Below are 21774 nucleotides of genomic sequence, written 5' to 3'. Positions count from 1 at the left end.
CACGTCAATGGGTGAACACAACTCACACCATCTAGAGTCAAGTAAATTGGAAGACAGCAAAAGGAAAGAACACAGATTTCCAATGTTTGCTCACCTGATAATTAGCTTTCTTTCTTAAAAATTTTCTTCCTTCATTTTCAAACGTTACAAGTACTTTAAGCGTTTTACTTATTGTACTTTAGTGAAGTTTGGTTTTCAGAACAAAACAGTTCCTTTTTTTCTTACTTTTCTGGATTCATCATTACTTTCACTATTTCCTTAGTAAGATGTTAAACAAGTTCTTACAGAGAGTTACAGTTTCCATAAAGACTAAGGCAAGTTCCTGAGCAACAGCTGTTGCAGATAGAATTAGGCTGGATATTAAGAATTAAAGGGCTGTAAGAAAGACCCCCGGGGCCCTGAGAGACTTCTCCTTTCTCTCTGCTCACCATTCCAACACAAAGTTAAATGGGCATTTTATGAAAAGCTCATTGTCATGGTGATGGCCCCAACCCACACAGCCATTCAGGAGTCCAGACTACAGCTGATGGAACAGCCCCTCTAAGAATTTCCCAAGAAGTGGGTGGTCTCAGGAAAACAACAGTGTATACATTTTTTTTCTTTAAAGAGATCTTTTAATTGTGAACACTTTTCTTAATTTAGATTTAATTTCTTAAATTTAAATGTTCACATTAGTATTGAGAGACAAGTCTTCAAAGCTTTGGGATCATTCGTGGAGAGCATGAATGATAGTAGACCAGTTTGATAAAGCAGGTCCCTCCACACTTGCCGTCTAAACTTTGGTTTTTCTATCTGCATGTCCCAGGTATACAACTCATCCCAACTCAGTGGTGGTTATTAATGTTGAGATATTTATTGAGTTAGAAAAGAGCTGTCTCCTAAGTTTTAGCTGTAAGGAATTCTGATAGGCCTCGTTTATGAATTCTTTTGGAGGTTACATCTCTTGAAATGTTTACACTCATGAAAGGGTGAGCTATTACAGTCAGGGGACCTTTTCTTTTTCTCTGTGTAATTCTGGGGAGCCTGGGTCTGATCTGATTTGGCCCATGGGAGGCACTGGATAGATTCTTCTCAAGTACAGGAACTGGAATTAGGATCCCAGGTCTAAGCTTTTGCTCTGCCACTTTTTAAGTTTGTGATCTTGGACAGGTAACAGCTTTGAGCTTTAGTTGCTCATATTCAACATGGAGATAAAGTACCTGACCTAACTCCAAAGGGGAGTGGGGAATTAAAGGAGATAATGTTTTGTGGGGGAAATGTTTTGTGAAAAGAATATACTCAGATAAATCAATTTTATCAAATTTAGTCCTCCTAATTACTGTCCAATAAGTATCATTCCTCTATCAGGTGGGTATTGGATTTTAGAGATGAAGAATAAGAGGATCAAAGAGGCTGTTGATTTTTTTCAGGTCCTGTGGTAAGGGGTGTGGTGTGAGGAGATCCCATTTCTAACTCAAACACACCTTTATGCTCACCACCTGAACTGCCCGGGCTCTGCTGTTCCATTCCCTTTGGCAGAGAGGGATGCCATCACCTTCCACTTACTTAGTCCTCTGACTACAGTGTGACATGGGGCCTAGTGCTCCTGGCCTCTGTCTGTCTCTTCCTACGTAGCTGCACATCTCCCTGCTGTTTGCGTGAAACACTTTCTAGATCACCCTGCCTAGGTCCCATTGACCCAGAAGGAAAGCACTGCCTTTCCCTTAGGCCATATGGAAAGAATTCCCCCGCCCAGTCTGTGCCAAGCAAAGACTTGGGCAGCATTTCTGTGATTGTGGTCTCTTTCTGTCATCAAACAAAAGTCTTAGTGCAGAAAACTACTTAATAACCTATTCCCACAGATATTTTAGAGACTGTTTGCAAGTGTACATATCCATATCTATTGCAAGTGTACATCATGTATATCTATCCTAATGATATGCTTTCCAAAATTTGCATGGCTAATTCCTTTTAAGAAAGTTGGCTCAAAAGTGTAACTTCCAGAAACCCAATTCATGGAATCTTGAATAGACCTTACACAGTAATTTTAATGGCACTTCTCAATGCTAATTGTTATACTAAAGATCTCTGAGAATGTATTTTGAAAGCAACAGAACGCTACCTTTCTCATATAGTTAGACAAAAAGCTTAGTGAAGGAAAAATGAGTATCTAATGCAAGAGAATTTCCTTAATGACAAACCCAATCATAAGTTAGGTTTTAACTTGCAAACCTGTTTTTTTTAGACATTCTTATTGCTTTATTTGGAACAGCTCCCTTCTTTCACAAGCACTGCCAACAGTGTTAACACTATCTTTAAAAAACATATGCTAAACATACTGAATGTGGGGCTGTATTTTATTAATCTTCACATCTCCATGGCAACCAGCACAACAAAATGAACAAAGTAGATGCTCAATGAACAGTCTCTAATAAGAGGACTCAAAGATGCAGGGGAAAGTGCTTTTGTAACACACTATTCGAAAAAAAAGAAAATTATCAGAAATAAGTAAACATGAACATTAAGTACTAGGACATACGTATAAACCACAGAGGCCAACGGAGTTTAATACCAGCACAGCCATCACTGTGAAAAATGGAATCATTAACAAATAATTGTTTTCAGCATATTGACAGAAAATATGGCATTCGAATATATTTAGAAATGGTCACCAGTGGTTTAATAAATCTTTTGGATTAATTCTTAGCTGAGAAAAACAATCAAAACCATCTGAATACCCTATTTATTGAGGATTCTGGTTCCCGACTTGTTTTTGTGTAAATAATCACAATTCCTGGATCACAAAATCACAACACAAGGTCATCAGACCTGCCACACAGTGTGCCTCCACAGCAACTTCTGCTGCACCTGGGCAGCCCTCGCATCGGGGCAGCAGATTGTGCCTCAGGTCCCTTGGTTTTCATTCATTCTGACAGGGGCCACCATTATGGGTTTCCCCTTCTGTCTCAACCCAATTTAAAAGGCATAAAAGGCATAGCTCTATTGAAGATTTGCATTATTGAAGAAATTAATCATAATATCGCAATAAGTATATAAGCAATATTATTTTCACAAACACTATTTGTGATCTTGATTTGATGTACAATATATTTTAAAGTAATTTTGACATGTTTTTTCCAAATGGGGGGATTTAATGTAATATTCAGATAACTGAAGTGAAGTGTCTGTGACCCTTAATTCAAAATAACATGCTGTATTACTTGAAATCTTCTACGCACAGAATCTTTGGGGGAGGATGGCTGGAGGTTTATGCCTGGGCTGACATACCTGCTCCTCTCTAAGGACTGGAAGGGGAGACATAGCAGCAGCGTTGTTATTTACACAATGCTGATGCCCAAAAATCTGTAATATGACACAACTCTGAGAGCAGCCTTAACCCCTTGACTCCCAGAGAAAGAGGAAATCCACTAGCCTGCAGGCCTCCTGCTCCTTGAGTCAAAGGGGGCAGGGTGGGGGCTGTTACCCCAATGCTTCTTGGGGTATCCCTTCCTCATCCCAATGGGTTTATAATCTCTTAGAGTGCTGACCATGCTGTTTTCTCATCTGCCAGGCTTTCCTCACAGTACAAATCAATATCGCAGTAAACTTGGGTCCTATGTCTGGACTCCATGAAATTAAATGTTTCATGTTTCATGTGAAGGTGTAAATGGATGTATGCATGAATATTTTTCCGGTGTAAGTATCATAGATACTTGGAGGGACCTGTATATCTGAAAAATTTAAGAATTGGTAAGATAAAGGACCTTCAAATATCTCCATTTTGATGAATTTTTATTTGCTTTGCATTTGATCCTTTATGAAAAAATAAAAAACTGTACAATGACTAGACACAGCCGAATTGTGTCATTTCTGTTAGAGAAGTGGACTGAAAGTCATTAAAAACTATATTGGCTCCAAGACTTTTTAAAAATAGTTCTGTCGGGCCTCCCCAGTGGCACAAGGGGTTAAGCACCACACTATGAAGCAAGCCTCAGCCTCTGCAGCACGAGTTGGATCCCTGGCCAGCCAAGGAGCAACCCACATGGCGCAGCAGACCTCTCCTGTCTCTTTTACTGCTCCCCTCAGCAGTGTATTTCAGTAGATCTGCCTATTCTGCTCCCCATTCTGTCTCTGGTGAATCCTCTCACCCCCCGCAACTCTGGGGTGCATAAATAAATGCATAAATAAATCTTTATGCATAAATAAATCTTTAAAAAAAATAGTTCTATCAAGAAAATATCTTTCCTCATGATACCGTAAGTGGTACCACGAAGAATCAATATGCATTCCATACTACATAGCAGGTCTTTGAATAATGTTTTATTCAAAATTGTTTTGTTATGTTTACCAGAAAAAAAATAAACCTGGTTTCCCAATATGTTGTTTCATTTAAAGTCATTTTCTAAGAACCTACTGACCATATAAAGGACTTACTGTATTTTAAAGATGGTATTAAATAAAAATATATTTATACAAAGATGCCCTCAAATTAAATGTGGAGTTCAAATTTTCAGATGCTTTAAAGTTTTCCTAATTCAACAAATTTGAGCATCAAAATTAGCAATAATGTGTACATATTTTGTCACACTTTTCTCACCTTCAATGTTTAGATTTAAATTTTTTTTTGTAAAAATTACTGCTGTCTGAACAGGGATATGAATATGAATCTTTTCACTTAACATTATGCATTATTACATCTTGTGCAAAAGCAAAATCAGTCACCTACGGACACATACAATTTTCATTACTTATAGAGAATGCCTTACAATTAATACTGTTTGAAATGAAGTTTTAAGCTTCTTGAAAGAAGCTTGTACTTGGAATGTTTAGGTTATATACTTAGAATGTTATTAACTGGCTGAAAAACCAAATAACATCTGACTACATTCTAATGCAGAATAAAATTTTAGATGAGTACTTAATACTTTAATAGTGTTTCTTAATTAAAACCAGCTGTTCAACCCCTCTCCACCCCCCATTATGAAACAATAGAAAGCTAATAAGCTAGAACAAAGGCAAAGCTAAAGTCAATGTTTCAAGCAAAATATCAGAAAAGCTTTGGTTCTGGGTCCTTGCCTGGGAGTAGGACAGCTTCCTATTATGGGTGATTTTTCTTATTTAGGTCACAAATATCACTTCTAAATCCACCCCATGCTGCAGCTTACTCTTATCACCATTACAAGTGTAAGTAACCCCGTTCCTTTTAAACTTTCTTTTTCATGCATGCAAAAAAATTTACCAAGGGCCCAACTGTGTGCCAGTTCTGGAAAATAAAAATGAAGAAAACAAGCCCACATATTAGTGGATCCTGCCTGGTTAGTGCAGTAATTGAGGTATATGCAGTGCTGCCTACGAGCTGGTAGCTCTGTTGTGATATATGCTCAGCAATGATTAGCCTCTCATTTTCTTTTGCTTTGCTTCAATGAATTCAAAGCCTGTTATCTCTGGACCATAATTATTTTAACTATTACTCTGCACACATAATACAAACAGCTTTCATGTCCCTATCTGGTGTCCAGAACAACTGAATGAAATACTTGAAACATCATGTTTAAATTAATGCGTATTGAATAGACAGAAGCAAAATACTCAGTACAATTTGTCCCTGACTCAACTGTGACTTTTCATGTACCACTACCCGCCATAATCATTTCTTGGTAAACATAGGAAACACATGGTTATGTGAAGAATGCTAATTCTGATCTACCGAGCCTGCTGTGTTTTGTTTTTACATCTATTTTCAAAAAGAAACTCTTGTTTATAACTGTTTACAATAGGAAATATATGAGGCATATATGTGTCTGTGTATTGCATTAGTATTTACATATCCATGGACCAAAGTATTTAACATTGAACAATCACCAAGACTCAAAACAGCCAATCTACCAATAAAATCTAAATTTTGAATGGATTTACCCACATTTTGGAAATGTCTAACATATGTAGGACATTTGTCTAACATATGTCTAACATATGTAATGCTATTTTTCAATGTGAAACAACAATCACTGTGCTTTGATAAGCAGAACATTTTTCTAAGGGTAGGCAGAAAAACATGGTATGTGGAATAAAAGATTTTTAACATGCAATGAACTAATATTGAGAAATGAATTATTGTTGTGTCAGTTGATACAATGTGAAATTTAGTGACATTTCATCTTTAAACCATTTGTACACTGCTAGGGAAGAGGACAAAGCTAAAGATGACAAAATCTGGTGGGGAAAGCCTCTGCTCTCTACTTGAGCTGTGACCCTGAAAACACTCACATCTTTCTGGTAAGATGAAACAACTACACATGTGAAATTATTTACTCTGAAGTGAAGCTACTTTCTTTCATTGGAAAATGAAAGAAAATGGCAGTGTTTTTGCTCTTAAGAGGAATGATGGAAAATCTGGTAATAACATCCACTGATGTTAATCAATACTGGCAGGATGTCTTATTTGTGCTTAAAGTAGCTTACTTCATATTAATAGAGTACAATATCATGGACCTAAGTTTCTTGGATTCTTTTTACACATTTTATTTGTAATTATTCTTTACTATTATAAGGACCATCAACCAACAATTTAACTAAAACTGTGACTAAAATGATGTTTTTATATTATCTGGTGTCTCAAAAGCTGAATAAAGAAGCCTTTATAAATGTTGCCTTATGTTTCAAAATACAGGTGACATGCGCCTTCAACTTTTCAGTTCAATATAAATATAAATGTCTCTACTAAAGGTGCTGACATGAATGGGACTTGATTTTCCTAATGGAATAACTATCCTGATTGGATAGTTAAGTTTCTGGAAACATTAAAGAAACTTATGGAATAATGTATAGGTTTCAGACGTGATAATGGGTGGTTTGGGAAGCATATCAAAAAGGGGAATGAAAATAACGAAACCAAATTGTCTACACCTGGTGATATTTCAATTACATTCTCTCTCACCTGGGTTTACCAGGTGATTCATACAGTCTTGCTATTCAAATTATGGTCTATGGACAAGCAACAGATCTTATACCCTACCCCAGACCCACAGAATCAGAATCCGCATTTTAAAAAATTCCAGGTGATTCTTGTGTATATTAAAGAGTGCCAAGCAGGGACCTAGAGTTTCTGAATCATGGGGGCTCAAGGACTGAGAGGTCAGCTTCCTGATGCATTTGTAAAACTTTTAAATAAAAGGCAGACCAGACATAGGCTTCAGGAGTTAGGCTGAGACTACTTCCTGCTATAGCGAAACCACTGGCACTTTCATTTTCAGTTATAAGGGCTTTGATTATTTGTAAACAACAATGCCAATATCAGGTATAAATAATAGAGCTTAATATACAAGACTATGCTTGAGAACTGAAATTTTAAGATGAATAGCACCATCTACAAAATAAATTCTAAACTATGGATTATGTGTCCTAAAGTAGTAGGTAACAGGTACATATTAGGGCAGTTTCTGTGAGTGATTTAAAGAAAAGAAAATGTAGCTCACTGGTCGCTAAGTCGTTTCGTTCATGGCAGCAGACAGAGGCAAGAGGTCTAAGTCTAATAAGCCACATATGTGCCGTGCACTGGGGTCTTACCTGTTTGTACTCAGATTCTCTTCCAACCAATACCTGCAGAATGTAATTGACAGGGTCGCCTTTCATCGGTGGTACCGTCTCCCATAAAATTTCACATGTATTTCCTTCTAACTGTGTTACTCGAGGGGCTGAAATACAAATCCACATATCCAAGTTCAAAATTCAAAGTATGACATAAACAGTCACTATTTTAGCAGTACCAGTGAGAACCTAGAGAGAGTATTATGCCTCCCTGAGAGAGGAATTTGTCCAGCCTCCTAGAAAAACAGCAGAGCACCCTCTATGCAGAGAAGATACACTTGAGTTGAAAGCATTAGTGAAGAATCTTTTGCTCATTACTCTATTAATTACCGCTGGACTCAGTCACATGTGTGTCATTTTTTCCATGGCTATTGAGCACCTTCTATGATTAGGCTTGCACTAGATACTTGGGGGTGGGGTGTGTGTGTGTGTGTGTGTGCAAAAATGGATACAAAAAATTCTGCTTTGGAGGAAATTAAGATCTAGTTAAGGAGGGGAGAGCTTAGGATGCAATTAGAAAAGGAAACATAACATAAGGCAGATGAAAATGAGAGGAACAAGCCAGAGGTAGGGAGTTCCAGGGACGGCAAAGCCACAAATGTGAGTGTAAGGACAGTGTGAGGAGCAGGTGGCATCTGAGATAAGTCTCACAGAATGAGCAACACAGTCTTTCAAAACTGTTACCTTATATTTATTTTTTAGCTTATTTTTCACCTACTGGAATTGTCATTCTGGTTCAAATGGTAGGCATTTAAAATGTGATAAAATTTTAAGGTATTTTCTCATAGCATATACTTCTCTACAGTTTAAATCAGCATCTGATATTTTTCTATTAAGTATCTAAAACATGTAATTCCTCTCTCTGAATCCCTTTATTCCAAATTTCTAATTACACAATAATTAATTTTTAAAGACAGTTGTGAATACTTGCATTTCTGTACGATCTGTTTCAGAAGAAAGGTTCTCTTCAAAAAAAAGGTTGGAATTAGTTGGTAAAAACTCTAAGTAATTTATGGAAAAACTAAACAAGGAATCTTATCAGACTAAATAGTCCTCTGGCTAAGATAATTTCTTGAGTCCGAATGAGAGGGCAGGGCCTTGCATGAGGAAACAGTCCTTGAACTGCAGGTGCTATCAATTCAATGTTCTGTCTGCCACGAAATGAACGGCCACTAACAATCACCTTGAGAGATGTTAGAGATGGTGCCAGAAAGATCCATGAAACTTGCTAATTGGTAATGTGGCAAATTTCCCTTGTCACAACAAATCTATCAGCCACCTCATATTCAGCACTCTCTTCTATTTTGGTTAAAGGATGACAAGATACCAAGGACTGGAGCGTTTACAGCTCAAGGAACCCAGCAAGGCCTTGTGTGAGAATATCCATTTATAGTAGTTTCTTAGTCACATGAAGAAGAAATTGTCAAAGAGCTTCTGGACTGTTCAAGGGCAGGGAAGTAGAAGGTGTTTACCATAAAGAAGCCTGGGTGGAGCTACGGGAACCTTCACAGAAGCCTAACACCTCTGACCCAGGACTGCAGGTCCCCACTCTCCCATAATTGACTCAGTGTTCTGGTGGCAACTGACTTAGCCCCTCCATGTGGCAGTGGTGCATCACTGGCCTGCTCCTGGGGCCAGACACACATGGGAGCTTATTTACAGATTGTGCTCACTCCCTTACCCTCCCAAACAATAGAGTTCACCCTCACGTTTACCCATGTACAACTTCGCTCAGGTGGGCTGCTTATCTACCCATCAGCCTCGGGGGATTTCAGATGAAGCCACCAGCCATTCCCACCCTGCAAAGACAGGCAGCAAGGACCATCACAGGAGCCATGTTATCAGGAGGAGAAGCGGTCCAAGTTCAGGAACCTCCAAAGGGGCTGGGTTCTAGGCCCAATGCCAGGTGGCTAGGGCTGACTGTTGCTGTTTGCCCAGCTTTCCGAGTCAGCTGTGCAGAAGGCAGAACTGGAAGGAGTAGTATGTGGAATCCATTGAGTCAGTGAAGGAAGAACCCGGACAGTGTACCTTTTGCTCACTTGAGTTGGTGAAAGAACCACCCGGACGGGGCAGACAGTAAACTAGTCACTTAAAAATCTCAACGCAAATACTTGAGGGGATCTGAAGACACTGTTACTGCAGCTTTCCCTAGTGAGAGGTGAGGGTAGGGGGGAAGACAGTGCTGAGGTTGCCTATGTAGGCAGTCATGTGCTAAGCTGTCATAAATCTGTAATACCAGAAATTTACCCTCATTTCAAGCCCATTTCAAGCTTGGGTCTTTTTTTTGTCTATCTATCCTTGGAGGGGATGAGAATGTTTCACTACCAAATTATTGGCAGTAATCATATACACTTACATGAGAGAAGTCACTATTGATAGGCCCTTTAAGGCCTCTCATTTCCCCAGAGAACCCATTTTCTCACCGCCTCTTTTAGACTGTTCTTTTGATTCTATCTTGTGATATTAGAAATATTAGAATACATTCAAGGTTGCAGCTCCCTTGGCGCAAGGGGTTAAGAACCGCACTATGAAGCAATCCGCAGCCTCTGCAGCATGAGTTTGATCCCTGGCCGGCCAGGGAGAACCCTACATGGAGAGCAGACCTCTCCTGTCTCACCTGTTGCTCCCCTCAGCAGTATATTTCAGTCAACCCGCCTGTTCTGTTCCCTACTCTATCTCTGGTGAATCCTCCCCCCCCCCACCTCTGGCTTGTACCCCATAAATAAATAAATCTTAAAAAAAAAAAAAAAGAATACATTCAAGGTTAGATTCAAGCCTCCTACTCTTAAGTCTCAATAAATTTTATAATAAAGTATAGCAGAATACACTGTCTACAAACCTTTGATGGTGGGAGGGACACTCTTGGTTGTGTTGAAAGTGTAGGTTTCTGAGAAGGGACCTTCCCCAGCCTCGCTGGCTGCCTGGATTCTGAAGGAGTAGCATGTGGATTCCGTCAGTCTCTGAACTTTGTAGGTGTGACTGGGTCCTCTGTAGATTGAAACAAACCTACAGGAAGATGATGAATCCATTAAGCTACCTGAAATTTTATTAATGACAAGAAACTATAATGAAGCTAGTGGAGCAGTTTAGACCAATTTGGTAAGTACTTTTTATATAGTCATATTAATATTCAACCAGCTGCTATGTTATGGTTAAGTTTAATGTCTAAGATATATTTAAGAAAAACACCAATTAAAGCAGATATAGTGCTTAGAATGAAACTACCTTTAAATAGTCTAAATTCTAGAAATACCAGTTGTCCATGTCTTTATTAATAAAGACCAGAAATTTCAAATTTTTTGTAATGGTATAGTTTACAGAGTCTGAATGTGTTAATTTACCACCTAGAACTCTGGTTAATTTACTGGTTAATGAAGTAAATGTTAACTGAGCACTAGAGAAATAAAATGAGCTCTTTACTTGAATTTCCCAAATAACCAAGTATTTCCTAGAAAATTAATTTCCGAGCCCCATTCTTAAAATGATACAAAAATGTTAAAAATTATACATTTTTGACAAACTGTGTACAATGAAAATTAAATACTGTGTCCAGAATCATCCAAGTTCATCAAAATAACAGGAAATTAGCACAGGTGAGCATGACAGTTTAGAACGGCAGCTTTTGGATTTGAACCAGGATTATTCGTGCACCTCTCTGCTAATATTTCCATGTGATGTAAGAAGGCATGAAGATAAAAAATAAAGCTTTGCATTTCAAGGACTTTTCCCCATGGTCTTGAAAAATCAATATTTTCACAATGAACTGGATTATAATTAGAATTACAACATAGCTGTCATCATTTTCCTTTTATACTTAACTGTAAATATTTTGGAACTCACTCCCCTTTAGTTATCCAGGATTTTAAGTAGATTCAGGATTTGAACCTTTCTGGCATGAATACATGAGTTAATAATGCAAACACACGGCCTTGTGTGTTTGGTTTGTTGTCCCAGTTCCCAGGTTTTTATCACAGCCTGGAGATGATACGCTGTCTTCAGATACTGAGGAAGTCGGTCAATGATAGAATCATAGTTCAAAATTTCTGACTCTTAGGCCAATTTGGCCTAAGGGATAAGCAGAATTTATGCATTCATTTACCAAACATTTCTTGAACATCTGCTGGGTGTTAGGCTCTGTGTTTAGAGATGAATAAAACCTAACCCCTGTGTGAGCTGCTCCTGCGCGTGGGCAGGGTTTTCTGAAGAACAGTTTCTCAGGATGAATGAATGGAAAGATATAGACTTTTTTTTTTTTTTTTTTACAAAACCCATCAGAATTGATACTTATTTTAAAATATCCAAACTTTCATCAGCTTTTACAATTGAGATGCTAAGTTCTTCATTTCACAAATTTAATATTCCTCTATTTTGGTGTAAAAGGAACACTTTTTACTGAGGGCTGGACATTTTTTTAATTTCAGGGGAAGCCAGAGTCCAGACTGAAACCCACAAGCACCATGGCAACCTATTTAGCGTTCCTGACACATTACCGCCTTAATGAAGATCCCCTTGCTAATGCTAGAGGCAAACAGCTATTTATTAACTCAGCCTTACCTGGGCTACCATGTCTAGCTAGAGTAATTGCCCTTAATTTTACCAAAGAAGTCCTGGTTTAAGAAGCGATAGTGTTAGATTTTCATTACAAACTTGCAATGAAGCCTGGCTTTTAAAGGAGTTTGGAGAGGACTTACTTCAGTTCTGCTTTCCTGTTTTATCATATACTAATGACAGTATTTCTTTTAAAAATAAGTTCAATATGTATTTGTGCCTAGATTTAATTCTATATGTGGGCAGTAGCATTCACAGTCACAAATACATTTACAGAAGCAACTTCAGTACTCTTATTTTTGTAGTGAACAAATAGCATATCAAATTGAATAAATAGCATATCAAAATTTTTTTCTCTTTCCTAAAAATTTTTTATAAAAGACCAAGCTAATTTTAAAATTTATTAATAAGCCAGAGTTTTTAATGATAGAATATGCTAAATGTGCCAGGACAAAATAATTGAAGACTCCATGTTTTAAATGCAACCAAGGATTAGAACTTAGAGCACAGCTTTGTGATGAAGAGGATGACATTTTCCCTCCCCCTTGTATTTAGAGCCCCCGGGATCAGTGCTTGGACCCCACACATGTTCATGCATTCTAAGTGCTGGGGCATGAGTCACAGCCAGAGGCTGAAAAAGGAGTCCTGTTGTCCTGGAGGCCTGATCTGCACTGTATTAGGGTGCACTGTTCTAAGCTGGACGTGGGGCGTGATGGTGTAGTGAGATCCCTGGAAGGAAATGACTGAGAATGAGGGAGTGAAGAAGAACCTGAGCAGCTGAAATGCCTACATAATCAGCAGGAGATGCAAAAACTCTCACGAGACCTCATCCCTCGTTTGATTGCTGAGGACACACTGTGTGGGGAGTTTTTTTTTTCCTTGGTCACTCCTCTGGTCTACTCTACCTGTTGAAGACTGTACCATTTATTATTTATCTCCCTGTTTGCACCCCCACACTCCTGGTGGGAAAACGTGGAGCACAGGGACTTGGACCCAAGAAAACTGAACTTGACTCTCAGCCCTGTGACTCACTGCCAAATTACTCACCCTGCTAAGCTGAAGTTTCTCCCATCTGCAAAACACAGACAGCATCTACTTTATGGGCTGTTTTAAGTGTCAAAAGCAGATGTAACAAAGATAACAACAGAGGAAGTTCCTTACTTCACTCCTAAGAGGAGTAAGTAACAATTAACAGGAGGGATGCTATATCCAGAGTGTCCAGCAGTTCATGGTAAAACTGAAGCACCCCTTGCATTTCAGAAACCAACAAAGACTGAACCAGAGGGTATGCAGAGGAGATTCATGGTTCAGTGTGTGGGAGGTGGGTGCAAAGAAATGTGTGGAGGCTTTAGTCAGGGGCACAGGCAGAGATGACAGGCTACCAACTCTGCCAGGGGCTTTGGGGAAGGGAGAATGGAAATGATGTGGAGGCACACACCTTTCATCTAGGTGAAGCCCACAAGGAGGAGTTAGGGTGCTCCACAATGGTAGGGGCCCAGTTAAGGAGGATAGCAGATAAGATTCTGTAGACTATACTTTCCCTCTCTCACCTGGAGACTAGTACTGATGATGTGACTACATTGACAGAGACAGACTACTGAATCTCAGATCCAAGAAAGGAAAATATTGGCAGTGCTAAAAACACAAGCCAGCTCACAGTAATATTTCCCCCCCAACTTTCATAACATTTGCAATAGTTACTGGGCTACTCAATGCAACGTACCCAACTCTCCTACTTGCCCCCTGCTGCTGATATGGCAACTGCAAATACAGGCTTTCGGACCTACAGAAGGCAGCAGACACCAAAATAAATAAATAAACAAACAAACAAATAAATAAATAGAAATAAAGCTACAGTGCCACCCGCTGGAAAATTAAAAGTAGTTCGACTTTCCAAATTATTAATCCAGATATTAAAACAAAAACAAAACAAGCAAAACAAGGACATTTTAAAAAGCAAAATAGGTAGACAAAAAAATTATGACATATAGCAACTTGAGACTTCAGAGAAATATGACATCACAGGGAGCAAATCATTCTCCCGAATCCAACCACAAAGACATGGAAGATCATATCTCTGTATCAGATAGAAAATTCAAAATTTCAATGATAAACTCAGAGATAGAATGCTCAGAAAGGGAAGTCTAAGCAACAGAAGAGAACCTAGAAAAGCAAATCAAGGAGATACAAAACTCAGAAAAACAAATTGAGTTTAGAAATAAAATTAATGAACAGAAGTTAAAAAACTGAAAGTTTAAATAAGAAAATAACAGATTTTGGAATGCAAAGAACTTAATGAGGTTGATAGCTGGAATAAGCTATGGAAGCAGAATAAATGAAGGAACAAATCACTGCATTGTAGTAAAGTATAAATGATTCAGGTGGAAAAGAAATAACATTGATTAGAAATCAATCAAAAGAAGAAAGAGGGTAAAACCACAAGTTTGTAGAGAATAAATTATATGCTACTGAATAATTATTGGTTCATTAGGAAATAAAAGGTTAAATAAAATACCTAGAGATGAATGAAATTGACTTATCAGAACCTATAAGATGCAGCAAAAGCAGTATTAAGAAGAGTGCTTACAGCAATACCTTCAGCAAGCAAGAATAATCAGCAAAAAATCTAAGCCCACACCTAGATGAACTAGAAAAAGAAGAAAAAGCAAAGCCAAAGTCAGTAGACTGAAGGAAACAGTAAAAATTAGAGATACATTAACAAAATATTTTTAAAAGTCCCCCCCAAAACCCCCCCCAAAACTAAGACCTGGTTCTTTGAAAGAGATTAAGAAAATAGACAAACCTTTGCCAGAATATAAAGGAGAAATTACAACTGCAAAATCAGAAACAAGAGAAGTTACAACAGATGTCAAAGAAATAAAAAGAATCTTACGAGAGTATTATGAACAACTATATTGCAACAAATAGAAATGCACACATTCTTAGAAATATGTAACAGTGCGAGACTGAATTAGGTAGACTCAGACCCATCATGAATGAGGAAATTGAAACAGTAACCAAAAATCCCCAAAACCAAAAGCACAGGACCATATGGCTTCACTAGTGAATTCTAGCAAACTTTCAAAGACTACATGTTCTTCACAAATTCTTCCATAAAATGAAAAGGAAATAAACCTTCCATATTATATGAAGCCATATTTACCTGGGTTCTAAAAGCAGACAAACACATCACAAAAAAAAGAAAACCACAGACCAATATCTTCGATGAATATCGATGTAAAAATCTTCAATAAAGTACTAGCATACTAAATTTTAAAATAATTACAAGAATCATAAACCATAATAAAATGGGATTTATTCCAAGAATGCAAGGATGGTTCAACATCAGCAAACCAATAAACATGATACACACAATAAAAGGAAGGATAAAAATCATATGATCTTCCCAACAGATGCAGAAAAATCATTTGACAAGATTCAACTTTATGATGAAAACTGTCCACAAAAGGGAGAACATAAAAAAATAGACCATCTAAGACAAAAGCACAGTAAACACGATGGCAAAAAACTGAAAGTTTTTCCTTCATGATAAGGAACAAGAAAAGAATAGCCACTCATTACTATTATAGTGTTAGAGATCCCAGCAAGAGCAATCAGACTAAAAAAGGGTATAAAGCAGCAGCCTTTCTGCCTGCCTGTGCCTAAGCACATGCTCCTCATCACCAACTTTCTCCCTTTGCAGGGTAGCAGGTCTCTGGCCCACCTGTGACCACGCTGGTGCTTCTCTTCACTGACTTCCTCCCTGTACAAAGCAGCAGAGGCAGCTCTTCGCCCAAGGTTGTCAGCCTATGACTGTGCAGGCTTCTTTTCTAACAAACTTGTCCCTTTTATGGGCAGCTCTTACCGCCAGCTTGTGCCTGTACACGTGTTTTTTTTTTTAAATATTTATTTTGTAGAATAACTGGGGTGTAGGCCAGTGGTGCAGGGTGTGAGAGGATTCATTAGAGACAGAATGGGCAGAATAGGCAGATCTACTGAAATAAACTGCCAAGGGGGGGCAGCAGATAAGACAGGAGAGGTCTGCAGTGCCTTATGTGGTTAGCCTCTGGGCTGGGACTGAACTCAGGCCTAGCGGTGATAATGCTGAGACTTAACCCTTAGGCCACCAGGAAGGCTCCCTGTGCGAGTGTTAGTTATTCTTTTCTCCCTTTTTATAATAAACCTGTTCTTTTGGATATTAAAAAAAAGGATATAAAAGGCATCCTAATTGGAAGGGAAAAAGTAAAACTATCACTATTTGCAGATGACATTAAATTACATGCAGAAAATTCCAAAGACTACAGTAAAAAGCTATTAGGAATAACAAATACAGTAAAGTGCAGGTTTCAAAATATACAAAATTCTATTGTTTTTTTATGCAAATATGAACAGAAAGAAAAGCTTTCTAACAGAATCTAATTTCATTAGTTTTATTAGAACAGAAAATAATTTCATTTACAATTGCATCAAAGAGAAATAAATGTGTTTGATAAAATTTAATCAGAGAAGTAACACACCTGACACAGACATGAAAATGTATATTCTGTGATCATGGATCAGAAGAATTAACATTGCTAACATGGCTACAGTACCTAAAGCAATAAACAGATCTAATGCAATACCTAAAAACATCCCGAAGGTAATCTTCACAAAAATACAACAACAAAAATGTGAAATTTTTTAACTACAAAAGATCCTAAATAGCAAAATCACTCCTGAGGAAAACAGAGCAAAAATGGTTATCACACTCCCTGACTTAAAACTATACTACAAGGTGACAGTAAATAAAACAGCTTAATAATGGAATAAAAACAGATACACAGATAAATGGAAAAGAATTGAGAGTCCAGAAATAAAACCACATATATGTACACAACTAATTTATGTCATAAATTTCTTGCTCCATTGGAATTTCTCAGCTACTATAAATGATACTTCAATAAACATGGGGGTGCATGTATCTCCCTGAATTAGTAGTTTGTATCCGGGTGGTAAGTACCCAAAGTAGGATAAATGAATTATACAGAATTCCTATTGTTAATTTTTTGAGAAATCTCCACACCACTTTGTATAATGGCTGTACCAATTTACATTTCTATCAACAGTGTATAAGAATCTCCACATCCCCCCCAACATTTGTTGTTTGTCTCTTGGATAATAGCCATTCTTACAAGTGTGAGGTGATAGCTTATTGGTGTTCTGATCTGCATTTCCCTAACAATAAGAGATGATGGATCATCTTTTCATGTGCCTATTGAATCTCCACATGTCACCTTTAAAGAAGTGTCTATTCAGATCCTCTGCCCATTTTTTATATCAGATTCTTTTTATTGAGTTTTATGAGTTCTACATATATATTGGCTATTAACCCCTTGTCAAATATATGATGTGCAAATATCTTCTTCCACTCTATAGAATGTCTTCATTTTTATGCAGATTTCTTTCTCTCTTTGTTTCATGTAATTCTGTTTGTCTTTGTTGTTTCTCTTCCTGTCAGAGTTGAGTCCTCAAACACATATATAAGACAGATAGCAAGGAGTACATCACCTATACTATCTTCAGTGTATTTTATGATTTCATGATTTACATGCAAATCTTTACTTCATTTTGAGTCAATTTTTGTGTGTGCTGCCAGGTAGTAATCTAGTTTAATTCTTTTACATGTGGCTATCCAGTTTGCCCAACACCATTTATTGAAGAGAATTTCCTTGCTCCACTGGAAACTCTAGGCATTTTTGTCATAAATTAGCTAACTCTGGGAAACAATCTAAGAGAAGACATCCTTCTCACATACATCCCCGTAGGCTTTCTGTGTTGGAGAGAAAGCCACGCAGGAGAGCACTACCCACTCTGTCCTGCTGAATGCCACAAGAGCTGCTGCTGAAACAGATGAAGGTGGGAGCAGAGGGCCTGTACAAGCTGCTCATTAATGGAAATTTGGGCATTTTTACTTAGAGAAAGGAAAACTGGGGAGAAATGCTCTTTTCTACTAAAAATATTTACTTGGAAGGAGAAATATAAACAAAGCAGAGACTGGCTGGGTCACTGAAAGCTTACAGGCGAAATGAATTCTCTATGGCTCTGTCCCCAAATTGCTTCAGCTTTGACAGTAATGTCTTGTTGAAACTAAGCACTCTAAAGGTAATAAGCACACATGGATTTTAGTGCTGGTGATTTATTACTGATTTTTAAGAGTTCTACCTATATATAAGTATGAAAACAACTGCTTATTCTGCTTGCCTGTCAGGACACTCACTCCAAGGGGATACAAAGATCTCGACAACAGTGCAGTCTGTTATCTTCACTATGAGCTTGAATGAGGAGATAATTCTTAAGGCTGAGTTCACCTGGAAGGATTTTATGAGCTCCAAATAAAAGGATTAAACACATTCTATGAGTCCTTATAAGTACATATTAGGGAGGCGAAAACAAAAGATTCTTGACATTGTCAAGAAATTCCAGGGGAAAGCTATGCTTTTAAGTTTAGTATTTTATTTTTTACTTTTATTTATTTATTTTTTAAGATTTATTTATTTATTTATTTATTTATTTATTTATTTATACAAGCACTGGGTACAGTCAGAAGCGCGGGAGGGTGAGAGAAGTCACCAGAGCCAGAGGGGAGAGAAGAGTAGGCAGAGTGATGAAATATGAAATATTTCAGAGTGATGAAATATACTGCTGAGGGGAGCAGCGGGCGGCAGAAGAGGTCTGCGCACCATGTGGGACCCTCACCAGGTGGCCGGGGATCGAACCAGGGCTGCAGAGGCTGCGGGCGCTCAACTGCTGTGCCACTGGGGAGGCCTCTTAAGTTCAGTATTTTAGACTTTATCATCGTGAAAGATGACTTTTTGGGGCACTAATGTTCAACTGGGGAAGAAATTCAGATAAGTTGTAGCTTTAAATGTTCCTTTATTTTAAATCCTTTTAGAGGGAAATGATGCTTTATAAAGAATTTCAAAATCTGCTTATTTAAAACAGCTTTGCTCAGAAACACCCAATAGTACTTTGAATGAAGAGCTTACAAAGGTTTTTGTTTACTACCTTGTTGCTGTCTTGTAATACTAGGCCCACTGTAGGCTAACAGCAGCTCATTAGTATTAACTCTTCAGAATGATCTAACTTGCTGACCTAACATGGCCTGTCATCTACTAACGGTTGTAAATGGCACCCTTCAAAATACATTTCACAATATCACAAACCAAAGCTGTCATAAATGCTGTATAGTTATATTCCTTAACAAAGACACCTGTGGTCACCCTGGGGTCCATGTATATTGCATGGTGTGTGAATTTTCTGTTACTGATGTGATGAATGGAAATAGAGGATGTTCAAAACAGAAATGCATGTGTCCTCACTCCACCGAGAACACGGAGTCCTGCCATTTCTATGAAGAGCAGATGAAAGCAGGTGGAATGATCTGAGGACACCCGAGGCAGGGAAGGTGCATTACCTAAACTGGTTGTGAGGTTTGAGGGCATCTCAGCTTGTACCCTGACCCCAAAACTGCCAAGAGCAATTTCCAAAAGACTAACGAGCAAAGGGGTTAACTTTCCTACCTTATTCCCCTAGGTGAATATAGACCTTTGGCTTGTGAGTGATCAAGCTGTAATACTTTTCAGCTCTTGGGTTGAATTTACATGCTCCTTTTCTAAGAGATAAGTCACTATAGCTGCTGCCGATGGAAGAAATGCTTTACACAGATTCAAAGCAAATTCCTATTTTCAACCTTTTTGTTTAAATGGCACTTAAATACTGATATGTTTTTAAAATATATTTACTTATATTTGAAGAAAGGATGACTAGAGTGTCTAAGACCATCTGAGAACCTCGAAATCTCCCACTTTTATACTTAGCTTTCAAATACACAGTAAATCTCATCTTCAAGGATTAAAGCAGAGATATGACACACCCATCAAGAAACACAATTGCCTTCCAGGGATTGAAAGTGATGTAAAAACACCATTTATCCACTAGCGTGATCAGTGATTTGAGACTACTTCATAGAAACAAAGGAAACTCACACGTGCCTTACCGCTATTTCATTTACGTCAGCAATATGCTGAGAAATAGAAGCCCGAGCTTGCTCTATAATAGGCAAGATAGTAGGAGAATTCACTCCTCACCTAGTGCTCATATACCCCAGACACTTTTAACAGTTGTCCAGTATGTTGTTTTTTTTTTTTTTTAGGAATTCTTTATAAAGGTTATTTTCTAATCCCTTTAACAGCAAACAAGTAGTCATATTGTGCATATTACAAAGCCCCTCAATTTTTCTGGCTGAAAAAAAAAGTGTCCCAAGTACAAAGGCTGAGTTAATGGAGAGCAAGTAATAATTATCCCCTCTGTTAGATCCCTCTCTCCCACCCTCTTTTTCTTGCAGTCTTGCTTTAAAATGCTTGGGTTGTCTGACGAAACCTGAACAACAGATTAACCACAAATGCATTCCTGGAATCTAAGTTCCTCTGGCATCAGTATTGTGTACAATTATCGGGAACATGGACCCCTGAGGGTCAGAATGAGAATCAGCATCAACTGAAATTCTGTTAGGGCAGCACAGCACTTCATTTCAGTAATACAGACAAATGCATACTCAAATCATTGGCACAGCAGCACAGCCTTAAAATGCATGAATTGATCTTGTTATTCTAATCCCTGTATTAGGTGAAAGCAGTATTATCAAAATGTTTACTTTGGGTATATATTTATCTTGCGTGCACAGAAACCAGACATTAGATCTTTTGTGTTAGAAATTTTAAGAAAAAAACAGACTTAATCACTCTATGACCAAATAAATCTAAATTTTGCTTTTCATTGAAATTAAATAAAGTATTTGTGCTGTCTGCTCACTGTTTCATTTTAATTTGTTTTCTCAGCAAGATAAGCTCCTTATAGGTAGGACACATACTCATAAGACTAGCACACATTGCAGTAATTCAGGAAAAAACTGCTGATTAAATGATCATAATCTAATTGCCAGAGATAAACAGTCCTATAAATACAAAGCACCGCTGCTACATAAATATGTATTTGGTGACCTTGAATTGGGAACCCTGTGGGTCAGAAGTACATGGGAAATACATGTCTGTTGAAGGGGGAAAAAAAACTTTCAACATAGCAAGTTCAGGTGATCTAGATGAATTCTCAGCAAGAATTTGGGCAAGAACCTCTATTGAGGTCACTTCTACTTAAATGAAATAGTTCCCAAATTAACAAAACAAGAATAGAAAGTCTTTTCTTGGAAAAAAGACCCAGGTCACATGTCTGTGCTTTGGAGTTTGTCCTTAGTTTCTCTCTTATCCTGAGTTCTTATTACTAGCATTCTAAGACTCTCTTGCATAAGATCTTAAGATTGGAACTCTTTTAAGACTCACCCAACCTGTTGTGTTCTCTAAGAAGCCTTCTCTGTTCATATAAGTTTAAGCCTACAATAAAAGTCCTTCTCACTTTCCTTCATACTCTGCATATTTAAGTCTTTAAGCCTTCTGCATCATGATTTGCTTGAATGTATCTGTATATTCTACCCACCTCACACAAGACTGTGAGTTCCATAGGCAGAGATTGATTCTGGCCTTCTTTGTCTATCTAATATTCAAGCATGGTCCTTTCTTTTTATGAATAAAACAGTTCAAATCAATTCAACTTACCAAATATAATCTT

The 21774-nt window shown here is 37.8% G+C and overlaps 1 protein-coding gene across 8 annotated transcripts in view; it reads right to left on the bottom strand.

The window, feature by feature from the left end:
- The window catches only part of FNDC3B (fibronectin type III domain containing 3B), a 316053-nt gene that overhangs the window by 4355 nt on the left and 289924 nt on the right, over nucleotides 1-21774 (bottom strand). For all 8 annotated transcript variants that reach the window (XM_037525111.2, XM_054700361.1, XM_054700362.1 and 5 more), the window contains 2 exons: nucleotides 10406-10572; nucleotides 7546-7673 (listed from right to left, as the gene is read on the bottom strand). In XM_037525111.2, coding sequence (XP_037381008.1) covers nucleotides 7546-7673; nucleotides 10406-10572 — 295 coding nt within the window. The remainder of the gene's footprint in view (nucleotides 1-7545; nucleotides 7674-10405; nucleotides 10573-21774) is intronic.

The sequence above is a fragment of the Talpa occidentalis genome, unplaced genomic scaffold (assembly GCF_014898055.3).
Source record: "Talpa occidentalis isolate TD23 unplaced genomic scaffold, MPIMG_talOcc4v2.1 talOcc4.4, whole genome shotgun sequence".
Taxonomy (NCBI): Eukaryota; Metazoa; Chordata; class Mammalia; order Eulipotyphla; family Talpidae; genus Talpa; species Talpa occidentalis.
This window is presented reverse-complemented; position numbering and strand designations above follow the sequence as displayed.